The sequence below is a fragment of the Tupaia chinensis genome, unplaced genomic scaffold (assembly GCF_000334495.1).
Source record: "Tupaia chinensis unplaced genomic scaffold, TupChi_1.0 Scaffold138390_1, whole genome shotgun sequence".
Taxonomy (NCBI): Eukaryota; Metazoa; Chordata; class Mammalia; order Scandentia; family Tupaiidae; genus Tupaia; species Tupaia belangeri.
In genome coordinates, this window is record NW_006198287.1 from 2,290,708 (window position 1) to 2,301,719 (window position 11,012).

Here is an 11,012-nt window from a genome sequence, read left to right on the forward strand (position 1 = left end):
TCCTGGGCCCGCCTCTGCGCCCGCCGGCCGGCGTTGCCTCTTTAGCCCGTTTAGCCTTAGATCTCAGAGGAGTGCCAGCTGTTGCGAGCCGGAGATACCCGACAGGTGCGCGCCTCGGTCACAGCCCAACCTCCAGCATGGAGTTTGTGAAGTGCTTGGGGCATCCGGAGGAGTTCTACAACCTGCTTCGCTTCCGGATAGGAGGCAAGTGGAAGGTGATAAAGAAGGACCAGGTGGGCCGAGCATCCCTGCATCCCCGTTGGGCCGGGAGGCTGCGCGCGCAGCGGCGGGGCCGGGGATCGGGCTAGGGACGCGGCGAGCTGGTTCCTCGCACCTCCGGCGTGGTGGTTCCTTCTGGAAGGCTGGTCTGTCTCTCCCCTCCCGTTCCCTCTCCGACTCCGGTTAACCTAACGTCGAGCCCAGGTGGACCTAGTCTTCTAGACAGGATTTCCCCCACCGCATTGTCTTGGTGTTTTAACTGCTGCTGCGCCTTCAGGCCCTGTTTTCCAGGTAGTTTTGCATTTCATTGTCTCTGTGAGCATTGATGTTTACCTGTGCTGTAGTCGGTGGGTTACGAAACTGAGATGACATGGCAGGAGAGGGCCTGGGAGAAATTTTTGGGTAACAGAATGAAGTGCACAGATAACCATCGCGTGAATACTTCTTCGGGAATGAAATCTCCCCCTTCCAGTTTTCAGTTACATCACGTCTTCCAGACGCGTCCTCCAGCTTCCTGCAGGCAGTCACTCCTGTGCTTGCTGAATTTGTTTCCACGGCACATCCACTCTTTCACGCTCTTGTGAGTTATCTCTGTGTCTGTTGATTAGCTAGATTGTTGACTGCTTGAGGGCCAGGACCTGGTTTTATTTGTGTTTTGTCCCCCTTGCGCTTGTATCCTTTATTAGATAAATGAATGTTTAAGATCGTTATTTCACTAAGAAAGTAAATCTGTGATTATCGAATGGACACATGGAGCTGAATTCGTGGTTTATATCAAAAGCTTTGAAATTTTTTTCTAATGGAAAGATCATAGTCAAAGACTGTACTTTGTTTAAAACATACTCTTAAGGGAACCAGCAGTTAGCGTAATGGCTATGTCGCTGGACTCCCACGTAGTCGACCGTGGTTCACGTCCCAGACCCGGTGGCTTAAAACTCACGCCGGGCGCACTGGAAGAGAAGGGATTGCGGCGTGACCATCCCCTCTGGGGGGTGATTTCTCACTTTCTGTCTCTATGTCTCTCTCTGTCTGGCAAGCGCATGCGCCCTACAGCAAAAAAAAAACCTCTCCAAACAAACTCTTAATTGGCTTCCTTTATTAAACGCTTAATTTTCCATCAGAAAAAAAATGCTCTTTAATAACTCAGAATCCTTTTTATTCTTGAAGGTCCAGCTCCAGTGAGTGCCACCTCTGTTGACCATTCAGCAGACTTTCACTGAACACCATCTCCTATGCTAGATTGTATTGCTTGGAAAGGCACTCCACTGAGATGTCTTTTATTACCTGTGAACCGCCTTCAACTGTTTTTTTTTTTCCCAGCAGCTTCAGCTTATAACAGTCCCATAGTCTTTTGTTTGTGTATTTGTTTTCTATTTCCAAGTGTCTTTCAGATTTGAGATACTATATTTGGTTCTGGATTTTAAGCTGTTTGAAAATAGCAGGGTTTTTATATGATGTATCAAACTTTTCCAACTTTTGCTGGAAAAGTCACGACACGTTTTTGAATAGAAAAACTGAGAAGTACATCATGACTTTTCTGACGACCTGATATCTTTAGTGCCTCACACTTGATAGCTTGTCAATACATATGAAAATGAATTAATGAATGAAGAGTAGGATGTCCCACCCTCAATAAGTTTCTAGTTTTTTAAAATTTAAGCAAATGTAGCAGAAATAATGTCATAAGGAAGTTCAAAGAAGGGACAAAATCACTTTTGGCTGGAATAAAGGAATGCTTAAAGGAAATATAGCTTTAAATCGCTCCTGAGCCTTGCTGTATAAATATTTGTCTTTTGCTTTTTTTTTCTGTTGGGGAGAGTGGTAAGGAGGGAGTAGGGGGATACCCCCAACAAGGTCTCCATGTCACAATCCAATTCCAGTCTTAGCCAGCTTGAATCACAGGCATATGTACACCCTTAGTGTGCTCAGGACCTGGAATGCTCAGGACCTTTCCCATGTGAGTCCAGCTGCATTACTGCTGTGCCACTGCATGTCTCCAAATATTTCTTTAATAGAGATTCTTGATAAGATTTCTTTCTTGGAACTCTTTTGAAATTATTTGCAAATATTTGTTATTCAGATGTGCATTTTGAGGAGAGAATGGCATCTACTATTATCAGACTCTTCCAGGGATCTGTGACCTAAAACAAAGAATCACTGCTTTACAATTCAGTTTCAAGAAACTGAACACCTCCAGTGACAGTTTCCAGACAGTTCTGGAAGAGTTACCGTACTCTATACTGAACTTTCACTCTTTGTTCTACCTCTAGAGTTACAGAAGTCTAATCCTTGTTTTGTAATAGAGCATGTGAAATATTTTATGAGAACTCTCAAATTCTCTTTACGGTTATTGATATGCGACAAGTCAAATATTCAGGGCCTTTCCTTTAGTTATTCAGCATTTGTTACTCTTTCCAGATCATTTATTGGCCTGATCACTCTTTTGTTAAAGTGTAGTATTCCAAAATTACAGTCTTGTGTGTGGTCTAGCCATTTTAGAACTTGAAATTTCTTCTTTCCTTCCTTTCTTTTTAGAGAGATTTTTGCTTAAAGGTTGCATGTGCTTGGCAGAGAGAGAGAAAGAAAGTGAGAAATCATGGGGGGGGAGGATGGTGTGCAGAGTGAGTTTTAAGCCACCAGATCTGAGACTCAAATGGTTGACCATATGAAAGTCCAGCAATGCACCATTACTCCATCTGCTGCTCCCTAAACTTCTTTCTTATGGGAGCCAGCAGTAGTGCTTAAGGCCCCAGACTCCTGCATGGCTGGTTGTGGTCGAGTCCCAGACCCAGTGGCTCGAAAATCATGTCAGGCACTTGTGCGTGCATGCACAAAATTCCAAGAGGAGAATGGAAGAGAAGGAAGGGATTGTGGTGTGGCCATCCTCCCTGGGGGATGATTTCTCCCTTTTCCTCTCTTGGTCTCTGTCTTTTTATCTCTGGTGAATGTATGCGCCCTATGACAAAAACAAAAAAAAAATTCTTATGGATGTTAATGTTTTTAATTGACATAGTTTAAGATTGATTTACCTTAAGAAATGTATTTTTCATTACAAAATATTTCAAACACACAAAAATACTGTAAATAATGTAACAAAGATTAAATATATACTTTAGTAATACTTGCTTCATTTTTTTTCCTTAAAAAATATGTACAAATATAACCAGAGCACTTTTCCTCATCCCAAACATTCCCCACATACACCACCACCACCGTCCCAAATGCCGCCACTGCCACGGCCACCACCACCTCCACTGATACCAGCATTGATTGACTTTCCAGGTAGTCAGTCTTATCACACTGGACTTAGAATTATCTTAGTCTATATCTCCCCAATTGCAGCCATTTAGGACTTACTGTTCCATCATGGTGCCCTGATGCAAAGAATTTAAACCTAAATCTTTACCTTTTAGAGAGTGTCATAATATTAAAGACTAATCTTTATTTTTATTTTTATTTTTTTAGAGAGGTTTTTGCCACAGGGTGCGTGTGCTCGCCAGAGAGAGACAGATAGACAGAAAGTGAGAAATCACCCCTCGGGGGGAATGGCCATGCCACAATCCCTTCTCCTCCATTCTTCTCCCTGGGTCCTGGGCACACATGCACATGTGCCCGGCATGAGTTTAAGCCACCGGGTCTAGGATTTGAACCGTGGTTGACTACATGGGAGTTCAGTGACATAGCCATTAGGCTAACTGCTGGTCCCATGACTAATCTTGATTGAGGTCTTGCTATGCCTAGGCCCTATTTTAAACACCTTACATCTATTATTAATTAAATCCCTGGTAGCCATATGAGAAAGCTACCATTATTTTTCCTAAATCTATTATTTTATAGATGAAGATGCTGAGGCAGAGAGGTTAGTTGATTGCCTGAGTGTTGCAGAGCCAGGTTTTGTCACTTGGAATGTGATCCAGAGCTCATGCCACTGTGCTGCTTACAGTTAAGGTAATAGATCATGAAGACGTCTTTGTGATCTGTCACCTTAACTATAAGCAGTGGATTGTCCAGATACAGCTAAAAGTTGCACACACTTTTGTGTGATGGACATGAAGTGGAAAATGCCTGCCATAAACACATTCACAGTCTAGTGGTGAATAGGTAAGGTAACCTAGGAAATGTTAAGTAACTGTAAGTAAATTTCAGTTTCAATGAAATAGAAATATTCTAGAGGGAGAAGTTTTTTTGGAGGGGTTTCTGCTATAGGGTGCCTGTGCTCGCCAGAAAGACAGAAACAGAAAGTGAGAAATCGCCCTCCTCAGGGCGGATGGTCATGCCACAATCCCTTCTCTTCTATTCTCCTCTTGGGATCTTGGGCACACACGCACATGCACCCAGCGTGAGTTTAAGCCACTGATCCCGGAACTTGAACCACAGCCAGCTCCATGGGAGTTTAGCAACATAGCCATTACACCAACTGCTGGTCCCTGTAGAGGGAGAAGTTTTTAGAAAGTATGGGGAACGTGCTTTTGTAAGGTGTCAGACCTTGAATTGGCATTAGATTTACAGTAGTACGGAGGATATGCAATGGGGAGAAGCTAAAATGAGCCAAATCATATAGGTAGGACTGAGCAGGAATTGTGTGGGGAATGATAAGGAAGCCAGCTGGGCTGAAAGTGAAGGAGTGTTAGATGTAGAAAATTTAGTCAGCAAAAGCTGGGTGGTATTCAAAGAGATTAAAGTCAGAAGCGGGACTATGTCATGATGAAAGCAATGCTTTGGAATTTTCTTCTGACAAAGGAGTGGGAGGAGATTGTATTGGGAGTTAGAGTAGCCAACTTAATACTAGTAATAGTGGTATGTATTGAGTTCTTACTGTTTGGCAGGCATTGTGCTAAAGCTCTTTAAGTCTATTGTCTCAGAGTACCACTTTACTTTTATTGAGTAACAAGTCCCCCTAAAGTATAGTGACTTAATTCTGGAGATTGATTGTATAACAGTGTAAATGTATTTAACAGTACTGAACTGCAGGCTTAAAAATGGCTAAGATGATAAAGTTTTTGTTACATCTTACTACAATGTTTAAAAACTTAGCAACTTTAAGTGACAGTTGTTACTTAGTTCACAATTTTCTGGGTAAACTAGGGGGCGGGCCATTCCTGTGGTCTAGGCCAGCCTGGTCCATAATTCTTGGGCCTCCCCAGTTGGCAGGTCAACTTGTGGATGATCTGGTGGTTAGCAGGCTGGAGACTTGGGGGAGACTGGACTATACGTGTCTCATCGTCCAGCAAACTTGTCCTGAGATTCTTCACGTGGAGAGTGGAAGAGATTAGACCCTGATGTTCATGTACTTTTCAAGCCTCTGAGTCACATTTACTATTCTGTCAGCCCAAAACAGTCACAAGGAGAGTCCAGATTGAACTTTCCAGGGTCATGTAACTCTTCTTTTTTTTCTTTTTTCTTTTTTGGTTAGAGGGGGTACATGCTTGCGAGAGATAGACAGAGACAGACAGAGAGAGAAAGTGAGAAAACCATCCTAACCACCACACCACTGGCTGGCCTGGTCATCAAACTTGTAAGTAGTATTTTCAGGATGCTAACGTAGGCCTATTTGAATACTTCTGTACTTCCTGTTTGGAGGGTGCTCAGGTTAAAGGGCTCAGGCTTTGATTGGTCCCAGACAACTGATCAGATCCCAGTGCTGTTGCCTGTACTCTCTACATATCAAAGGTGCTCCACGACACCTCGCTGCTTCTTTCTCTCCTCATGGTGCAAGTCCGTTGCATATTAGCTTCTTTCATTTATGCAACAAGTAGTTGACTACCAGCTGCACACCAGATATTATTCTAGGTGTCAGAAATACCTCAATGAAGACCTTGCTTTTATGAAACTTATATACTAGTGGAAGAGAGAGACCATTTTTAAAAAAGTAGAAAATACGCATTTCAGGCACAGATAAGTACTACAAAGAAAAATAATACCAAAGCAGGGGCTCTGAGTGTCAGGTCAAGGAGGGTTAATTTATAGATTTGTGATTTGGGTCCAGTCGTTATTTGGATTCATCCCTATGAGCCTGTGGGAGGAAATGTTAGCGCTGGTTACCTCTTGGGAAGGGAAGTGGGTGCCCATGGTAAAGGAATAAAGACCACACAGTATATATACCCACTTGTACCTTTTAAGTTTGTTTATTTTTTCTATGAGAGAGAGAGTGACAGACAGAAACAGCACTCCCAACAGGATTTTTCTTTTTTGTTTGTTTGGAGAGATTTTTCGCTATAGGGTGCGTGCACTTGCCAGACAGACAGAGACATAGAGACAGGAAACGAGAAATCACCCCCCAGGGGGGATGGTCACACTGCAATCCCTTCTCCTCCATTCTCCTCTCGGGATCTTGGGCATGCACGCACACGCGCCCAGCATGAGTTTTAAGCCACCGGGTCCAGGATGTGAACCGCCGTCGACTACATGGGAGTCCTGCGACATAGCCATTAAACTAACTGCTGGTTCCCCCAACAGGATCTTAATGCTATGATCCGCCCCCAGCCTCAGCCAGCCCTGTATTTTGGGCATGCATGTGCCTGGCATACTCAAAGAGGTCTCTGGACTTGAACTGGGGACCTTTCCATATAGGATTGCCTTGCAGAGCTTCATGGTTTACCACTGCATCACAGTCTGATCCTCTCTTTTTGCATTTTTAAAAAGTGAGACTTGGCCTGTCTTTTCTTCTAGCTCTGAGATCTAATGAACAATAAAGTGTAGTATTGTTTTGTTAATTTGAGTTTTCCTGATCAATTAATAAATAATGTGAGAAGGAATGTGCACTCACCAGAGACAGAGACAAGGGGAAAGTGAGAAAGCACCTCCAGTGGGCCATGTCATGCTGCTATCCCTTTCCCTCCATTTCTTCTTCTACAGATTTTGGACATGCATGCGTGCCTAGCATGTTTCAAGCTACTGAGTCTGGGACTTAAACTGCACAGTCAGCTGTGGAATCCAACCACTTTAACCACCAGGCTACCAGCTGGAGTGCACTTTTTTTTTTTTTTTTTAAAAGGTAGATATTTGCTATAGGGCGTGTGCACTTGCTGGGGAGAGAGAAAGTGAGAAATCACCTCCCACCCCCGCGGAGGAAATGGCCCTGCCACAATCCCTTCCCCTCCACTCTCCTCTTGGGATCTTGGGCACACATGTACACACCCCTGGAGTAAGTTTAAACCACTGGGTCTCGAACTGGAATCACACGGTCAACTATGTGGGTTTCCAGTCACTTAACTATTACGCCATTCACTGGTCCCTGGCCCACACTTTTTAACCCTCCATGAGCCATTTTAAAAAAGTAGTTAAGTATACTTCTAACTAGAGGAAATAGGAAGTAGAAAAGAACATTTCCTTAAATTTAACATTATTTTAGTTTTAAAAAATTATTTTATTTACTATAATTATTTTTAAATTTGTCGTAGGGCCCATGTGCTCACCAGAGAGAGAGAGACAGAGAAGGAAGTGAGAAAGCAAGCCACCAGGTCTGGGACTTGAACCATGGCTGACCATGTGGGAGTCCAGTGCCTTAACCACCATACCACCTGCTGACTCAATGTTATCTTAGTTTTTCTCTTACATAAAAACAAGCTGAGGGAAAAAAAATGTATGTTTAGCAGGTATTAAAGGCTATTTATTTTTATTACAGAAGGGTTTGTATTCAAGGTTCAGTTAAACTTGATTTATACTGATATTTCAATAAATCTAGGGACATACTGTTCCCTGTAAGTTGTGTGACATCACCTAGAAGCCACATAATGAAAAAAAATCAGGCCTTTTTATCAGTAGGGAAATCTGGCTTCTATCAAATCTAAATTCTTTTTAGACTAATATCTTCTCTTAAGTCTTATTAATAAGTCTAATTCTTGATTCGTGTTAGCGAACAACCTTTGGTAACTTAACCTACGAGCGATAGTTTCAGCCTCTGTAAAATAAAGATTCAGGATCAGAATTCCTTCACCACCATTTCTCAACTCCAGAATGGTCTGAAGACAAATAGATTTTCTTTTTCTTTTCCTTTCTTTTTTTTTTTTTTTTTGGAGAGGTTTTCGCTATAGGGAGCGTGCGCTCACCAGACAGAGAGAGAGAGACATAGAGACAGAAAGTGAGAAATCACCCCCCGGGGGGATGGTCACGCCGCAATCCCTTCTCCATTCTCCTCTCGGGATCTTGGGCACGCACACACACGCGCCCAGTGTGAGTTTTAAGCCACCGGGTCCAGGACTCGAACCGCGGTCGACTACATGGGAGTCCAGTGACATAGCCATTACGCCAACTGCTGGTTCCCGACAAATAGATTTTCTTAAGTCTGGCTCAGAATCACCTGGCAGCAAAACCTAACTTGATTAAAAATTGAAGTGTCATTTATTCCACTAAGTATAGTTAAATGTTGGTGAGCTGAATCCCACATGGTCCGCTGCGGTTCAAGTCCCGGCCCTGGTGGCTTGAAAAACACACAGGGCACCTATGTATGCCCCAGATCATGACAGAATGGAAAAATGGAAGAAAAAAGATTGTGATGTGGCCATACCCCATTGGAGCCTGCTCCCCGCCCCTCCCCCCCCACCTTGAATATATTCAAATATTTTGTTGAAGAAATGTCAATGGTCAATTATGGGATGCTACTCCGCCCTGACTGGGGCTGTATAGGCATTTGTTGCCTGTTTTTTAAAAACACCTAAAATTCTAAATTCTGCTACAGCTGTGGTCACAGAAGTTTCAGGTAGATGATGGGTCTGTAACACCCTCTATAAGCATTATTGTTGTGTGTTGTGCTCCGGATGCAGTAGGTGCCACTAAACGTTCTGTTTTAGTCTGGCTTAGTGTTCAGTTCTCAGATTTGTGGTTTTCTGGCTTTTCTTCCTCCTCAGGGAACCTGTTTTATTTAAAGGAAGGCTGCAGGGAGGGCTGGTAGCCAGTCACTTATGGAACTTTCAGCTTGAGGCTGGGGCCTTGGTGGAGGGAGTTAATCTTGGAGTTCTAGCCACTCCGTGCCCTTCCTCTCAGTGCCCTTCATCCCTGTTTTCTCTCACTAGAGAGTTCTTGGGGGAGTGCACTCAATCTCACAGCAGGAGGCACTGGGGACCAGCTGCAGCAGCCTTAGCTTTTTCCCCACTAGCTCATGGGAATCAAGCAGTGGAAATTTTTATAGTGAGTAGTGTTTTCTGTAGTATGCTTAATAGCTGTGTCTTCCTGTACTTTTCTTGGTAATTTGAGGGAACTCTTGTTACAAGGTGTGAGGTACTGAAAAAAACAGGTAACAGAAAAAAGGAGCCAGGGAAGCTGTTTATTTTGTGGGCTCGCGCTGTCAGTAGAAAGGGCGCGTTGGGAAGGAGTAGTAGTCTTTAAAGTTGCTGCAGTGTGACTGTACTTCCATATTGAAGGAAACTCCTAGTTAGACATCAGGCCCTTTCCCCTCCCCCAAACCTTTGGTTGGGAGCTGAAGATGAAATCATTTGGCAGTGCAGAGACGAACCTGTTAAGTGCTGAGCTGACCTGGAGCTCAATAAGGGGCTGTCATTCTGCTTTTCAGTCACTGTGAAATCTTGCCTCTCCATGTTTTGAGAGGGAAGAGATTGGTGAATTGCTTAAGAATACTCTTATTGGGGCCATTCGGTGGCATGGTGATTGAGGTGGCTCGATCTCACTTGACCTACTCCATGGTTGAGTCCTGGACCCAGCTGCTTAAGAAACACATCGGGCACCTGTGTTCGTGAGCCCAAAATTCCAAGAGGAAGGAGAGATGGAGATGAGCTTGCTGTGTAACCATTCCCATTGTGGATCCTTTCTTACTCTGTCTCTGGTGAGGGCATATGCCGCTAACAAAAACAACAGAACAAGAATACTCTGAATGTATACGTGTGTTCATCAAGCCTTTACTGGACACACTGTACTAATTCATGGTTTCCTGCTCATTTTTATTGAAAATGATAATAAAATGAAATCCTCAGGATTGTGAAAATGGCATCTAGGTAGGAAAGTTAGGAAATGTATGCAAATGAAAATAACATAGTCCACTTGGGCCCCACCAGGATCCAGGGTTCACTGTTAACATTCCAAAGAGACATTTATTTTCAACCAGTGGAAATGCCGTATATATTTTTTAGCCATGTGCTTCCTGTTTCTCTTAAAAGACTGTGGAGAGACTGGGGTTAGGGAGTGGAGTATATTAGGAACTCTGTACTTTATGCTCAATTCTTCTGTGAATCTCAAAATTATTCTAAAAAATAAAGTCTTATCTAAAAAGTACATGTGCGCGCACATCCAACACAGAACATTTCTTTCTGATATGCTTACACTGCAAATAAAGCTTTTCTCCATCTACTGGAAACATAATCCTTACATGTTTTTCTTAGAGAAGACTAAAGCTAAGGAGATAACTCACTACATTTGTTTCAAAAGGAGAGACGAGAAGAAAGCCTACAAGAGACAGCTAGCTTTCCATAAGATAGCAGAGGCCTAACAGATAATAAAGAAAAAACAGAACTGGAAATACTAGTAGTTAAAGCAGTAAAAACATTTTATTTAGAAATACTTTTACAGTGGGGAGGCAGGGAAGACTTCAGTATAGAACTGGGTTTAATTCTGAATTTAAGGGAAAGTAGAAATTTACAGGTAGGGCAGGGAGACTGGTGGGTGGGGGTGAGGAGTGATGGATAGGGAATTATTAAAGGGAAATATCAAGTATAAGGCAAATTCTTGCTGAAGTCTGGCCAGAGTGATCAGACGTCACGGGGGTGGTGGTGGTGGTGGGGTGGCCGGGGCATGAGTTAGTTGTGTGATCAGATTTGGAGAATGACCAGATATTGACACTGGGG

General features: G+C 43.2%; 1 protein-coding gene across 1 annotated transcript in view; it reads left to right on the top strand.

Moving 5' to 3' along the window:
- FDFT1 (farnesyl-diphosphate farnesyltransferase 1) overlaps positions 1-11,012 on the top strand; it is a gene marked incomplete in the record, with an annotated part of 32,733 nt that continues 21,721 nt past the window's right edge. The window contains 1 exon segment of the mRNA XM_027765450.1: positions 1-233. Within this exon segment, the coding sequence (XP_027621251.1) occupies positions 138-233 (96 nt within the window).